The sequence below is a fragment of the Dermacentor andersoni genome, chromosome 5 (genome assembly GCF_023375885.2).
Source record: "Dermacentor andersoni chromosome 5, qqDerAnde1_hic_scaffold, whole genome shotgun sequence".
In the NCBI taxonomy this organism is placed as follows: Eukaryota; Metazoa; Arthropoda; class Arachnida; order Ixodida; family Ixodidae; genus Dermacentor; species Dermacentor andersoni.
The window spans coordinates 22,430,658-22,447,064 of NC_092818.1; the positions used below are offsets into that span (position 1 = coordinate 22,430,658).

General features: G+C 45.0%; 1 protein-coding gene across 1 annotated transcript in view; it reads right to left on the reverse strand.

Annotated features, from left to right (window-relative positions):
- LOC126529957 (uncharacterized) overlaps positions 1–15,084 on the reverse strand; it is a 29,521-nt gene extending 14,437 nt beyond the window's left edge. The window contains exons 1-3 of the mRNA XM_050177423.3: positions 14,825–15,084; positions 8,437–8,845; positions 1,333–1,716 (exon numbers count right to left, since the gene is read on the reverse strand). Coding sequence (XP_050033380.1) covers positions 1,333–1,716; positions 8,437–8,835 — 783 coding nt within the window. The 5' untranslated portion in view covers positions 8,836–8,845; positions 14,825–15,084. The remainder of the gene's footprint in view (positions 1–1,332; positions 1,717–8,436; positions 8,846–14,824) is intronic.
- Between the last annotated feature and the right edge of the window lie 1,323 nt (positions 15,085–16,407).

The window sequence follows — 16,407 nt, forward strand, 5'->3', positions numbered from 1 at the left end:
ATTTTTACTGGTTACACAGACAATGCTCGTACTAGCTAACCTGAAAGTCCGAAAATGGTTTTTTTCTTCCATTTCCGCCCTTTTTCAAATTCCTCCTTTTTTTATCATGGACGTCAGCCTCATATCAAATAGCTTCGCAACACCACATTCGACAATGAGTAGTTAAATGTGTCCTATTAGGATGTTATTCATAAGTTTTTCGTATGGTCCAGAATTTAATTCCACACAAGGTGCGTTGTGACCTTTTATTTGCTGTTCGCTTCGTAAATTCTGATGATGGTACGGGAATTAAAAAAATATATATATTATTGAACTGTACACCCTACTTTAAATGTTTTAGGATAGAAAGTACAAGGATTGTCCTTATAGCCAGTGGAAATGCCTTTCAGACGAGTTCCGTTATAGTGAGAGAGGCCCCATGCACATTTTGTTTTATGCACCGGTTTCACCTTTTGTGTCCCTGTGCGCGCATTATTCGAGCATTGGAAAATGATTCTGGCAATAACGATAAACCATGATACACGTGGCTTGCTTACTCTTGCTTGTTTACACTTTGCGCATAATTGCTAATCAGTTGGGGTTCACAGATTTACTCTCATTTCTCTGGTGATTCATGCTACCCGTTTAAACGGCGAGATTTTAAATAATTCTGCCCATTCTCAAGTGCCGTAGTGGCGAGCAGAGCTCTACAACGATCGCCTCGATTGGATAGAGAGTTAAGCGTTCCAGCGTGGTGTTGCCTATCATCTTGTCTTTAATGTGTTATATTTAAAATTTAATTATGCAATTATATGGGCCAGAACAAAGATGTTATTGTGAAGTATCCCGCAAGGAGGGGGGGCGGGATTCTGTAACATGCAACTAATGGATGGTACATGGGGGTCATTTGCACTGCGACCCCACCGAAACGCGGCTGTCGTGGGCGGGATCGAAACCGCGACCTCGATCGAGCTAGAAGCGCAAAGCAATTGCCACTGCGCTACCATGGCAGGCTCTGTGCTGTATTACGTTAGAAAACATTACGTCTACACCAAAGAAATTTAATTAATAAAATGGTGATAAACCCCTAAGAACTTATTCATGGCGTTGTTGGCGTTTACGGCAAATAAGACATATTTGCAGCCAGTGTCGTCGTCTGTGTCTTATAGAATAAGACACATAGACGACGACGCTATCTGCAAATGCGCCTTATTAGCGGCAAATGTGTGTTTCAGTATCGCTCGTTTGTTTTTGTGTTTGTAGAGATTGTTTCCTCGCGCTAGCAGAAAACAATATGGTACTTCCCCTAATAGCTCAGGCATAAGCTTTGTCGATCAGTAAAGGATTGCGCACCTTTGGTAAAGATGGAGCTGGGGTCAGTTCACGAAGGCGCCCAGCACACGTCTCCACCCTTGCTGCGAGTTCCCGGATCTGGCTCTGCAGTTGCGACAGGCACTGCAGCGTGTGGTCGATCTGGTGGCGCAGCATGTCACGCGTCTGCTCCAGCGAGTTGATGTAGCTGCGCATTTCGTGGATGCAGTTGTGGTCGCGCTGTCGCTCGGAGAACAGGCTGAAGCAGCAGTCACTCGTGCAACGCATCAGCGGCTGCTGCAACGCAATGCACTCGCGCCAGTGCGCCGGCATTTCCGAGGTGCTCATCGGGGCTTCGCAGTTCGGGCACAGTACCCTGCCGAACTCACACGTCTCCAGGTGGTGGTTGAGTGATTCTAACGCCACCTGGAACAGTCACGGATGCACTATTTTATCCCAAGAATATATAAATACCTACATGGATACATATATGGATACTCCCGGCGCATTTCCGCCGTTGTCGCCGCCGTGACGTACCGTGAAAGTCCTAATATAAGAACACCGTGGCTGTGCGCCGCACGCCACAGATGTGAGCGCGAGTGTGCGAGGGTGAGCAGAGGATGGAGGTTTGACCTCGCGCGAGGAAGGCAGGCACAGTGCAAGGCAACGTTGGTGGGGGGGGACGGCTGAGGGGTCCTACATATGCGGCACCTCCAGAGTATTGAGCGACTGATCGTGGCCACGTCAGCCATACATTTAAAGCAGTCTGCGATGAGTATACAGTCTACGTGCACTGAGGGCTGATAGCTGCGTGGGCGCTGTATGCTCGTCGCTCAGCTAAAGCGAGAGGCAAGGCGAAGGTAAAATCGTTCGCTGCTGTTGCCGCTCTACTTCACGCTGGTGTTTTCGCAGAGTGTCCGGATTCCTCGAGTGAAATGCATTTATGTTTGGCTGTTCGCTTGTCACACCATATTTCTTAATTTAATCAGTAAGCGAATGTTAAGGAGTTTATATGGACAATACAATTGCTATGTTTCTTCCATATAGTCACAGCGCAGCGGCAGATGAAGGCCGGTGATAACGCGGCGATAGCGTAGAGATCGCGAAGATGAAAGAGGAGGAGCGGAAAGCGGAAGAGTACGGTATGACGAAAGTATGAGAAGAAAAGCACATTGCCGCGTGAGACAGGATTTGCAGCAACGATGGCTGCGACTTGGCACCAGAGTAATGTGCTTCGTCTCTATTGAAACAAAGCGCTGCATTAGTGGAGGGCTCTCTGCGGCGCCTGCTATGAATCGCGCCCACCCGTCATCCATGCGCCGCCTCTCGCCATCTAGCGATTGGCGAGGCAGTCGCGCCACACCTCGCTCCGTTTGCAACGTGCCGCACGACGCAGGTTGTCGGCGCTATCCTATATATCGCGATATGAAAATGCCTATACAGCTACGCTCAAATTTGTCATTACGGAATATCGTAATCGTCGGTTATTTTTTACCACCTAGAGCTCTTAAACGTGCCTTCTTGGCCGTCCTTTTGCCCCATCGGAATGCGGCCGCCGCGGCCGGTATCGATCTCGCAACGTCTAAGGGCCAAACAATGAAATCTTCCTTACCTCAGTAAGGAAGCCTTCATTGCGATGAGACTACCTTATGCCACTCTGAAAGCTTCCTTACTGAGGGGCCCTCGGTGAAGGCTTCCTTAGTGCTTCCTCAGCATAAGGTAGCTCCAAAGCTACCTTCATGCGTCCTTACGCCGCTCGTGGACCTGAACGAGCGCTTCACCTCACTGCTTAATCACGTGACCTTTGCTTGCGCATGTGCGCTGTCACCCACCTGCGGAGAAGAGCGAGCACTGTACATCTTGCCAGGCATATTCTTCGTTTCAGTCACGCCTGCGGCATGAAAGCATTGCTAGGCGTTGCACGACGCCGGCGTGCCCGAGTTTATGGAGCACATCAAGTTTTGCACTGTATTGCGCTACTATTTTTAAGTTTAGTAAACAAAACTAGAAGAAAGCGTCCACGCTTCTCTATATTAGCTCTTCAATTTAAAGATTGTGCGACGATACAACATTTTTTATTGAATAATGGTGTTCGCGTAAAGCTTTTAAGAGATAATCTCGAACCCAGGCATGCGACAACCGCTCCTTACGTGAGGACGGGTGAAGGGAGCTTTCAGAGTACGCTTGCTTCCTCCATCGGTCCTTCGCTGTAAGGAGGCCTCACGTAAGGTTAGGAAGCGCTCGAAGGACAGGAATGTTTCACTGTTTGGTCCTAACTCAGCTAGGCAATGCCACAACCACTGTGCTAATATGGCGGGTAATATAGAGTGTCTAAGTTGCACAATGCTGCTTACATTTATGTAAGGGCTGTCATTATTGGAACAAAATTAGTTCAAGACAAAATTCTCATTCAGTACTTTAAATAGCGAACAATATTGTAATTCGTAAGTAGCTATTGCGAACTTGCGAAATCTTGATGTCCACCCGTGTAAGACTTGTAAAGACTTAATTACAGACAAAATAGCATATAAAGATAATCATTGCCATCAGTAAGTAAGACAAAAATTTGCGGGGAGCCGTTCAGGAGTAATCAGTGAACTGGGTAAACGCTGCTTAGGAACTCGCACCTAAAGGGAAAACGAACGCTCATGGCCCGCTGTATCCACTGAACTTTAGCACTACGGTAATGCCTCCATGAAAATATCACATACGACTGGTGCGTAAGTACTGTAGGGCTTTTGGTTCTGAGGTTGCGCTCCATCTATCGCCATTGCCATGATTGACACTGGCTAGCACTCACAGGGCTCAGTTTGTACATAGTGACAGCGATCTAGTGAAAATTGTGCAAGCTCACTCGGTCCTTACATGGAAGAAATGCCTTTGCGTGTATGCTCTCTTGATGATATCATCGTATTTTCTTCTATGTCCTTGAATCTGCGGTGCTTCGACGAAAAGATTGCCTATCTCGCACAAAATACAAAAAAGCACATATGAAATCGAGACTATCAAGGCTCTGGGAGAGTTCCCCCATTTTGCTAAGGATACAAAACAGGCACCTTCGAAAGCGAGATTATCAAGATTTTGGCTCGTTTCTCTGGAAAGGATATCGGCCGAACCTTGTAAAAAATGCCGCAGTCGTCAACCTTATTGACCCGCTGTGTCAAAAAGACCAGTTCCGTTTCCTAGGCCTCGTGTCATATACTTCAGGATCTTCCTATGCAAGTTCGCGGTACTTGCTTCCACGATACATCCACTCCTTGCAACTGCCGTACACTTTCGTTCAAGCCATAATAAACCTATTTTATGCAGGCCCTCACGTTCACAGACTAGGGAGCAGATCCGATCCTATGCACTCCCCTCAATCTTCCTCTCTGGCGCTGGCGGTCATGGTCTTGGCACTGTTCTCTGGTAGCGCGACCATATTTTCCATGAATGAGTTCTTGCTTTTGCTAATCATTCGCTCGTCATTGTAGCCAAAAATCTATCAGTGAGCAGTGGTGTCTTGCTGAACGAAGCCGCCGCGCTTATCTCTTGGTAGCTGCCACTTCTCGGTCGTGACCGACCATCACGCCGTCAGCGGAGTTTCGCGAGCACAAGTATGAATTCAATGTTATCTAATGCACACAAAGGAATAACGATACGCCGACCCGCTTTCTCGCTGCCGTCTCCCCATTCCTGATAGCTCACCATCGCATGTCTCGCGCCAGCGTCTGTACGGATTCGTGTTCACTCCTTCACTCTTAACACCACATGGGCTAAGCCCCCACAGTCACTAAGCCCCAATTTCTCAACAACAGGACGAAGAATACTGCCCGATTGTTAATGAATGCCTGGGAGACGCCTCTGCGACTCCCATGCATTCATGGTCGAAATTTCTATTTTATTTTTATTTATTGACAGATACTGTCGGTCCACATCAGGACCAAGACAGGAGTGGTAACAATTTCTTGAATGCAAGCTTGGCGATGCGGCTTTCAACCACTACAGTATGAAAGCCAAAATTTCCATCCATTCGTATGTAGCACGAAGCTACAAATAAAACCCATGCAGGTTACTCCGGAACAAAAGCAAAGGTTCAGGAAGAACTCTATAGGATGTTAAAAAAATTTTAAGTGAATGAAGATGGGACTGCCACCAGATTTGGCATTTGAGCTTCTCCCAAACACTAAGGAAAGTTAATTAACGAATTATTGTTAATACAACTTGTGCAACACCTTATGAGCCGCAGCGGATGTCCACCTGGTTTGCAACTTCTTTACAAGAACACCACGTTCGCTAAGTTCGCAGCATTTTCATAAAAACCTGCACCGCTTAAAAGAAAATACCGTATGGATTACGTGACATCTATCTGGATGATTTGTCCAATGTGGTAGGTGATCATATATATCAATACGCCGACGATATAGTTATTGTACCCTGTGAAACTAATCTCTCCGATGCAAGTATATCCTTACAGAATAAGGTAACTAAAGCTGTGGACTGGTTCGCGGCGAATTTAATAAGCGTCAACCCTTCGAAAACGCAGCTTGTAGGTTTGAATAACCGCATGAAAAAAATCCTGCCTTTGAAACCGTTATTCTTATACACATCTGACTGTTATACATGCACATGTCAACTGGTTAAATACGCATCTTCCGTTATCTTGGATTGCTTTTCCACTGTGATCTATTATGGAACTCGTATTTGTCCCACCTCTGTAACAGGTAGCGTGCGGTCTCCTGTGTATTATTCAATATCCGATGTATTATGCCAATCTCCGTGCGAAAAATTATTGTGAAGTTTTACTTTACAGTGTGCTACTTTATGGCTTGTCTGTTTATTGTCAGTCAATGCACCCTTAGGTGGAGCTCACGAATTAACTGAATTTTACGTGCACTGTTGTCGATAATGACACACGATATGTGTCCAAGGAAAGATACAGATATCTTCAAGTTGTTGAATTTGCCAAACTTCCCTTTCCTGGTTATCGAAAATATGGTAATGTTGTAACCCTTCTGAAATAATCATTTTTATATACGGTAAACACCAGCCCGTAGCCTTAGACCGAAGGAATTCTATGTGATCCCCAAGACGGGAACAAAGCATCGAAGAAGAACACGGCAATATTACGTTCCAGCCATATTTAATAAATTACCAATGCCTCTGTTAGAAGCTAAGAGAAGACGTGTGATCCAGAAAATACTCAGGATTCTTGAAGTTTAAAAGAACAGTTTGTATAGCTTCATCAATATTTCGTTCCGACCCGCTGATAGCTAACTCCGCTAATAACCACGTGCAGTTTGTGAACTGACTGTCAGGCACTTCCATTCAAACCTTCTGAGGCTCTGGCAGACCTGAATCTGTATTTTGTTTTTCTTTATGCACAATAAAGATTGTATTGTATTGGATATACACTTTAACGAACATTTTTATTTCATCTGTGACCTATAACGCGATTCTACTTCTTGAATTGGATTGCAATGAAATCCGTGTATTTGCAGATGCATACAAATACAAAATGAAGCAATTACTGTAATCTCATTTATTACGTTCTAAATTATTAGCTTTACGGCACACATTGGTACGTGGATCACTTGTTCGCAGCTCCCACTCATTTGAAAAATGAACTTAAGGTCGACACCAGTTTAGAGATCGAAGAAATACATTTGTGTTTCACTTATTTTCGAGGGTCCTTGCACAACGTGTTTACTTAAGAAAGTGAGTCGAAGAAAAGTGCATTTTTCATGCAAGCTTTATACCACTTATTTCAGAGCTGTGGCTAGTTCCAAACTTCGTTCCATGCAGAGGCCCCTGGCTTCAATTTGTTAACTGCTAAATGTGTGCCGATTCAATTACTATAACAGATAGTTTTTCAACATTAATTTCTTCACTTTGCATACAAAATTTTGTGCAAGTAATGCCCACCTCGTTCAGTAATTTAGCGATTTGAGACGATTTGTGGTATTTGTTAAACGTGATTTTTCTTACCCTGTTACCGTTCACACACGCACACACACGCGCAGTCCACCTACGCTATGCATAGCTTTAGCAACCAACTGCTACCTCGCATGACCTTTTTGGCGATGCCAAGACACTCTGAAAGAACTTCCGAAACATGTCATCGTTATGACAGCGTTCGAAGAGCTCCAGCGCAACGCTAAACCATGCTCCCACTGTCAACGCTACACATCAGTGCGAAACAGGTGTTATTCTTGCGAAAACTTAGCCCGGAACGCTCAAGACGCCACTTTGTGTGGACGCTTGTTTTCTGTTCCTTTTTTTTTCTGCCTGACACCCCTGCTAAACGAGCACCTGCAGCACCGCTCTCCTATCGCCAACAAGTAGTCTCACAATACTAATTGCTCTTTTTGATAATCGGCGCTTCGGTTACTCTCGGCATACTCTTTCTATACGGAATTGTGCCGCGCAATTCAAGCAAACAGTGAGCTGCGTGTATGTGAATGCTGCTATGAAACGCAGTTATTTTAGAACAAGAGCTGTCTCCCTGTCTAACCACTGAATCCAGAGCTGGCTTTCCCTCATTACCCGCTGTAGTACACCATTTCGGCTCCGGCATGGAATCACGCGTACTGGGCTGAACTGAGCGCCATGTGAGTCAGGCGGTATCCACGGCGATGAGCCAGCAAGTGATGCGAAAGCCTATCATGTTCCTCTGTTCGCTTATTAGACAGAACGGCGTTGACAGTATTGCTTTAAATTGATCGTCTATGACGGAATTTCAAGTAGTCTTCTTATATGCGGTTCAGCGCTGAACAAATGAATGTATTTGCCTATTGTGCTAGTGCTCTAAAAATAACGAAATTGATGTTACCTTCACAAATTGTTTTGTCAGGATAGCCGGTTGTTCGGAGAATTTCGCAACATTGTCCATACCCAAAAAATGTCGCCGACTCTACATGAATTCATAGTCAGGCACCAGGAACTTTAGTTTGCATAGCTGTCGAGACGCAGTTCAATGCCTCAGTGTGTAGCCATAAGCCCACCTCGTGCAAGGCATATTCTAAAAACTAACAAAGCACTATTCATGCGTAAATACGGCATTTCTCTGACACATAAAGGATAAATTTTTCTGCTCACCGCTTATTATATTATTCGCATTCTTGCAAGCTTACTGTTGAAAAAGCGAGCGATTAAATAGCTACCCACCTTTGCTGAGCAGCCGGTCTCCCTGTTGGGGCAGCGAATGGTGAGGCGTGCGATCATGTTGTTAACGAGGGGAACAACGGGTACAACCTGCGACACAGACATTTCTCTGCGACACAAAGGACAGCTTCCAGTTCCGGGAATCGTGCCAACTGCAAGCCAGCCATTGATGCAGATGGAGCAGAAGACGTGACGGCAGGGCCCTTCCACAGGGTCACGGTACACACCCTTGCACACGGTACACACCAGTTCCTGTGGAGGCCTGGGCTCGAAGTTCTCCACGCAGTAGGTGGCCGCGTCGCTCGGCATATCGCCACGCCTGGTCACACTCCGACCAGAGTATGGTGTGACCCGTGGATGACGGCCTAAATGGCTTAACCAGTCTCGATCAGGTGAAGCCATCACCAATGTTCTGCGAACGGCGAGACATACACCGAAGCACACAAACTTGTGTCTCACAGATGCCTTGTAGAGTGTGCAAAGGTTAATATTCACCAATATTTTAACCAATATAGATTTTTCTAACGCAAATAACACCAAGTGCACGTTATTTACAGTCGTGTAAGGAACAGCCCTAACCTACATCAGCTGCGGTGGTGTAGCTTGCAGAACTAAATGTGGCAACAGTTTTATTCGGGGGCGATTTCACCGAGCAGTCCTTTTCGATGATACTATCAACTCCGCAATATTTCGCGTTACTCGGTACCCGAAGCACAGACAGCAAAAAAAAAATAAAGAAAAACTTTCATGGCACATTGTCAAGGTAGGGAGCCTGGCACAATCGCAGAAAAGCAATCAATGTTATGCGCCGACGGGTCAGGCGTCATGCCAAGGAAAACCGTGTAAAAACGATTCTATCACTGGCACTGACGGTACGCATGGTCACTACAATAGCAACAGATGTTACGGCGTGAGTAAGATGACCTCCTCTAGAGCAAAGCCAATTGCAAAACTGGTAGGCAAAGAAAGCTGTGTGAAACTGGCGCGATCAATAGGGGCTCTTCGTTGATACTAACATGCGAGTTAGACCAAGCCATTCAAATACTCTGATTTCTTGCTTGGTGGCTTCTGTGTGTTTAGTGGGCATTCTTGTCACCCAAATATAATTAGTGCACAAACTATTAGGTTTACCGAATGTTTTCTTCAAGAGTCCTCTGCAATTTATGTGGAGTCATGAGTAGCTCTACCCTGCTTCTGGCCATGGTACTGGTTTTTGTGTCACTGACATTCCGCTATCTTGTGCAAATACCGCGCATCCAAGCTCAAGTTATTCAACGCCTGAATTCAATACCCTGTACAATGAAATCCTCAGGAGAGGTTAGTAAAGTAAAACTTTCTTTGTCTCTTCCGCAGACTTTCCGGGCGCTGCCATGATGGTATGGCCGCGTGTGCTGCTGGGTTTCCTGCAATACCAACAGATGGCGCTCGCCTCCTGGCCACACAGCAACAAAGAAGGTCAAGCGGAAAGTTAGAGAGGCTGAAATAGTCTCATGGGTGGCGACAATGGCAAAGAAACCTGCATTGATTAACTACTTAAGAGAAAAAAAAACGAAATGAGGAAAGAAACAATTTTGATAACTCAAAAGGAAGCTCGTTACTATTCGAAGTGAGATGAGGATGCTTTAGAACACGCACTTATAAAGCGAGTTATAAGAAGGAAGAAGAAGCGTCTGCTTGCTGCAATTAACCTAGGGAAACGGTGGAGCATCTTAGAATGTTAAGCTATCTGCCCAGTGGTCGATTTAGGATTCACTGGCCTCCTTGCAGCCCTTGGTGCCAGCGAAAGCAGGGGTAAGGTAAACATGTCCGCAATAGAGATCAGTAAGAGACAATTGGAAGATTGATAGAAGAAAAGTAGGGAAACGACAAAAAACGGAGACGTAGAAAAGCTAAGTTCACAATAGGGAGTCAGAAAATTTCGTTATTGGAATTAATCGTTTCTTTTTTTTCTTTTTTAACCTATGTAGGACATTAGGCAGTATAATAGCAAAAGCTTGGTGGCGCAATCCACCGCCCCGTTCCAAAGGGTAAGCTCATAACATCAATCCACCCATCCATCCATTCATCCATGATCGCATGCCCTGCTGGCTTTCTTGCAACAGTACCAGGCATGGTGCTCGCCTCCACACATCCCGGCCCGGCGCCGCCGCGACAGCGTTGCAAAGTCTGAGGGTATGGCACGTGCTGTGCTTGCTTCCTTATTAGAGAAATATGCAGGTGCTCGACTATAAAGGCCGCGTGCTGGGCTGGGATAGTGCAAACATTACAATCGTCCATAACCTGAAGGGCGTGCTTTAAGCTGGCGTCTCGACAGCGTGCCGGCCACGTATGCAGAAGGAGAACGTAAACACGCGCTATGAAAATGGCTCCAACGCGTGAACTCGGCGTCGAGGACACCCAGGCCCGAAAGTAGCGCCGCATGTAAAAGGAGCGTCCTCGCTACTCATCGAAACATGGAGCGAACCGCGAATGTATGTGTTCAATGTATACATACTCAATTTTTTTAATGACGAACAGCCCCATCATCCATTAAAATTTTGACACTTCTGCGACGTTGCGACGCGGCATGTGAGGCAACGATAATGCTCAAACCTCTCAAACGTTACGAACAATGACGCAAAACAAAGACGCAAGGAAACATGCTTCCCTGTATATTCTGTGAACTGCGCAGACAAAGAGCAGTGGTGCCTCCAAGGTAACGGTAACGTCCACACGCCAGTCTCGTATTAGACTAAACGCTGAAGAAATTAAACATTGTCCATCAGCATCGCCGATAATTATCTTCAATCAAAGCAAACAGCATACAAAGCTTCCCTTAAATTGACTACTACAGTGCGTGGGTTTGGCCGATTTTTGTTTCTAGCCCCCACTAGGTGTCTTGATGCAAGAGCTCAGGTATTCCGGAACACCAACCCATAGTTCACTTATGCTTCCTATATCTTCTTCAAATGGGGCACGAAATGTTCAACTGTCCTTTCCAGGTATTGAGGCTAGCCGTATCAGATTCAGCTCCCGATTTCAGGCAAGTTACCGTCCACGAGCAGTGAACGCTCTCATTCTTAAGCACTATCGCGCAGGCTTTCTGCAGCTAGCACATAGATTCCTTCACGATTTTATCAAGACCATTGTTTCTTTGTGTCGAATGATAGAGTGCATTTACACTGGTGATGCTTGAACCTTCCCATTTAAGACAGGTATATCTGCAGCCTTCGAGCATCCATTACCAACTTTGATAGTGAGCTCCTGCTAAGGCCTAATTATGTTTATCCTCACCAAGAGAAACCATTTTAGCAGCTTGTGGCCTGTTGCGAGTCTAGAGAACGTACTCTAAAGGTAGCCCTGATAGTGGTTAACGCCAACTAGAGGAGCCAGTGCTTTTTCAAGTTGTAGTTTTTTTAATCTGTCAATATGCGGCAGCAATGGGGCAGTAGATTACTCCAGTTCGATGAATCAACAGCGCTCTGACACCTACTGGAGTAGCATCGCAAGCAGAAGGAATGCGCTTAAGAAGGGGTAATGAGCATAAATTTTCGGTTTGAGTGAACGTTTTAAGCTTTTAACTACCCTGTCATTGTCGCTCGCCATGTTCCGAGTGGCACCTTTTGCCAAAGGAGCTTAAAGTGAACCATAATACTTGGCAGTCATGTCAGAATTTTGTCATGGTAGTTAATGAGTCAACACTTCATAGGTGGTTCTGGACACTGATGCAAAGCTTTTGTCGTCCTCAGTTCTATAACCGTTCGGGTCACTATACTGTGCGGGAGTCACTTCCTTTTGATTGGATTGGTATTCGTTCAGGCGCAGATCATGTTCTCTCAGGCGCTGCAAAACGTGTTTGACAACCGCCGAATCTTTGGACTCCTCAGCCACAATGACGCCGATCTGTATGTACACTTGGGTTTCCTCGCAGAACGGCTGCCATGAGCCGCTGAGATATCACGAGTTCAAACGATATTTGGAATAGAAGGCGGTTCATGCAACACTATGCGCAGTCGATACCGCTAGCTTCTTGGCATACCTTTCCATCAACAGCTGACTAAGCGTTTCTTCCATGAAGCCTACTGAAGATCTTTTACCCTATGAAGTCGAGTGTGATGGAAGCCCGTCTGGTCAGCATGATTCTGTTTTAAAGAGGGGATCAGAGCACAAAAAAAAAAGATTTGGAATCGTTTCTAAATTTCTGGCTCCCTCACGGGAGCATTGCCCACAATGGGTGAAAATCGGCACAGCCCGCGGCTTTGATATGCGGCGCATGATACGGTTGTTAAGGCATCTCGCATACACTGGCGGAAGTGCCACCGTCGCGACTAAGAGTGTGCGGCTTGATTTTCATGATTTACATGACTCTAAATTAGCTCTGTATGATATTGTAGCCACAGTGAGGAATTCAAAACTTGCAATAGTGTGAGTCGAGAAACCATATCTTTATGCCTGGTTAGTTCTGAGGAATCTCGCAAGATGGAGGACGGTTAATGAAGAAGAAAATTATCATCCACCACACTGTAGCCACTAAATTCGAAAGCAAATCCAAAATCTATCTAGACCAGATATTAAAACCAGAACCGACGCGTTTCTGCTATATCCGAGAGTCTAGCAGATCGCTGAGCCAGGCTGAATCAAACGACAACTTGAAGCATAGGGACACAAATGACGGCTGATCAGTCCTAAGGATGATTGCAAGGTGCAAAACCGTTCGTGAAAGGAAAACTTTCTGTTGAAAATATTCGAATTTTGAGAGCAATACTGCAGCCTTTGTAGCTTAAGGCTATGGTCTAGTGGATTATAATTTTCCCTTTGATGCACTCCGTATTGGGTGATGTAGTGGCCAAAAACACGCTCATATTGCCATAGACGCAAGTGTAGCATCGTTCGACGAACGAATTCCGCCACGGTTCGACTTCGTGCCCTATTATTACATGTAATAATGCAGCTTAGACATTATTTGCTGGTGTTCGCGTATATACAAGAACGTAAACAATATTCGCGACACGTGCGTAATAAGATACTCTTGTATTGAACCAACATATAACTTATTAACGGGCATAATCTGCTCTGATAAACACGGAAAAGAAGTAAAACAATTACGCGAGATAATACAGTGTAATCTGACACTGTGCCACAAAGCAACCTGCTCTCAATTGGCGCTGCGACCAGCACGCTATATAGTGCTCTAGGATATCTTCTCAGACAAAGTTAATATTTGCCTTTTTCGCCCCTGCAATCTAATTAAGCGCAACGACGGCAAAAAAGTATGTCAGTAGAAAGCTTAAGAACTATTTCAGAGCACTCCTTACCATATGGACTAAGTGCTAGAGTAAAAAAATTGGGGAGACACTTAAGCCTTGCCTTTTACAGTAGAACTTGCTAGCATTAAGAGGTGTCTGACTGTTTCTCATGCTCTCATACCTTGACCACGAGCTGGTTCTCATAGCATACCCATTTCTTTATCACGAATGACCAATCGCAAGCTATCACCAATCACTAAGCGGCAATTGAAGATCAATCACTAATCACTAATTACTACGACACTCATGTATACTAAATCAAGTAACCCGTTTTTGATATTCGCAATCACATCTATTCTAATTCAACGAACATTCTGAACACTCAGATGTCACCTGCCTTTAAGTTAAAAATTTACCCTATGCACTCATTAAAGATATGCTCGAACCACAACCTTATCATCGATACATCGCACATCAAGTCATTTAAGTTCAACGAACCACCACGCACCTTTACTTCATTCTTAATTACCATGCTCACAATTGCAATGGATGCGTCAGTACGTTTCTCTAAGACATTACCAAGTCAGAACGGAATCTGTTTATGAGTACTTGACACATACAAACGCATTCATTTGCTTAAGTACAATAAACCATGCCAGCACTCGCATGCACTTCAGGATAATGAGGACATTCTCAATTACTGTACTCAATTACCTAGCAGGCAAGAGTGCGTTTCTCTAAGACACTTTACTAAGTTACCACCTTTACTGTGAATGTTTGGTGGTTACTAAGACCACTAAACATTCACTACGACCCCCGGTGGAACGCTTGAACCAACGAGCCCTCGTGGCCGTTTTCCATTCCGAAGGTTTTGGGTTCCATTTGCAGGTAAAAGCAAATTTTCTTTTCCGCTCGATTGCTTTCGTTACAAGAACCTCCCCGAGATATTGGGCGCCAATGCGAACATTATTTGCCCTGCAAATAATTCTTTACTTCCGTCGGGAGTTTTCACTCACTTCCAATGCCCGGCCAAAATGCGGTCGACGCGCGAGCAACGCCTACGGCACCGATATTTATGGGCAACGGGACCCTTAAGCTCTCGCTTCAAGGAAGTTATTTCACAAAACCGAAACCCGCTGCGTCATAAAACAGGTTAACATGGTTACCTGTTACACCAACGGGGAGCTGCTGAAAACGCAGTGTGTAGGCAAGATCCGGGGATCCGGTACAGCGAAGCAGAACGCAGATGACGCCACTCTGTTTCCGGTGCCACGTGGTGACGAAGCACCCCGGCGTCGGAGAGGCGCGCCCGGTCCTCGGACGGCTTCGCCAGCTGCGGGTGCTCGAGTGCACCGTCAGCCGGACACGCCCAGCCGAAACCGACGTTCGATCAAAGACGAAGGCCTGGCGCGTGCCAGCCGGCGGCTCGTGCATGGGGTGACAACGCGAGCATACGCGCTCCAGCGCTGTCGTTGTTTTCTACCGAACGTGTGGGTCATACCCATTAATGGGGAGCCATGAAATGGGAGGATTCTTATATTCGCGAATCTTTTTCCAAGGCTGCTGTACAGTAAGTGCTGTTGAAAGGTGGAGGAACATTTGAAAAGTAAAGTCTCAGTAAACGCACTTCGCAGCTAATTATTTACTGAATATTGCACGCACAGGAAGAGGAGAAAATACGTAAATTTAACGGGCTGTTTGGTTGAAATTAAAAAAGAAATCCTTGACTGCGGATCACACACCCCTGTAGCAGAATTTCAGACTGCTAACTATATATTTTTTCTGTATAAACTAAATATATATTTCTGTATATTCCTTCCAGAGATAATTCGAAAAACGCTACTATAGTCGGATACAATTTAAGAGGAAGCTTTAGCTCGGGCCGAACTCCAAGGCGACCTATTCAAATACACGTAAAACGCAAAAACGTTTTTCCGAGATAACCGCTGGACCGATTTTAATGAAATGTGTTGCATTTGAGAGGGACAGTTAAATTCTAGTGACTGTTTCAAGCGGAATTTCGGTTTAGTGCCTGAATTTTGTTAAAAAGATTTTCAAATATTTGACAGTTTGAAAAAACTAGAAGCACGAAGTTTACAAATCCATAGCCCTGCATCAATAGATGTCGTAGTTCTGTAAACGGCATCCAGTAGACCATTCAAAGCGGACAAATTCGATATATCATTTTACATCTTAGGTGAATTTGTTGCGTTGTGTACAAGGGTTCTGCAAAAGGTGTATTTTCATATTACTAAATTCTTTTCAGATTCATATGTAACAAATCACTTTTGTCCGCTTTCAATGTACTATTAGATGCAATTCACACATTTGTGATATCATTTCTCGTTGCCGAAAGACAAAGTTTTAAACTTGATAGACTCGCTTTCTTTAAATTTTTGATTTTTGATAATTTTTAATAAAAATTGGCAATATAAAGCAAACATTCGAGCCCAACAGTAACTAGAGGTTAAGTTTTTCGTTTATATGCAACAAACCTCGTCAAATTTGGTGCAGTTGTTGCTGAGAAAAACGAGTTTTCCCTTTACATGAATTTAGATAGGAGCACCCGAGCTAAAGCTTCCTCTTAAGTTGGCAATGAAGCCCCGCCCACGCACTCATGACCCCCAGCCACTGTTCTTCCGCAAGGCTGCAAATAATTCGTACTTCAAACCTCTTCTGCTACCCAAATGAGGCGGTAACTACAAAAATATAATTATTAGCGCGTAATTTATACCTTTCTCCTCGCCTA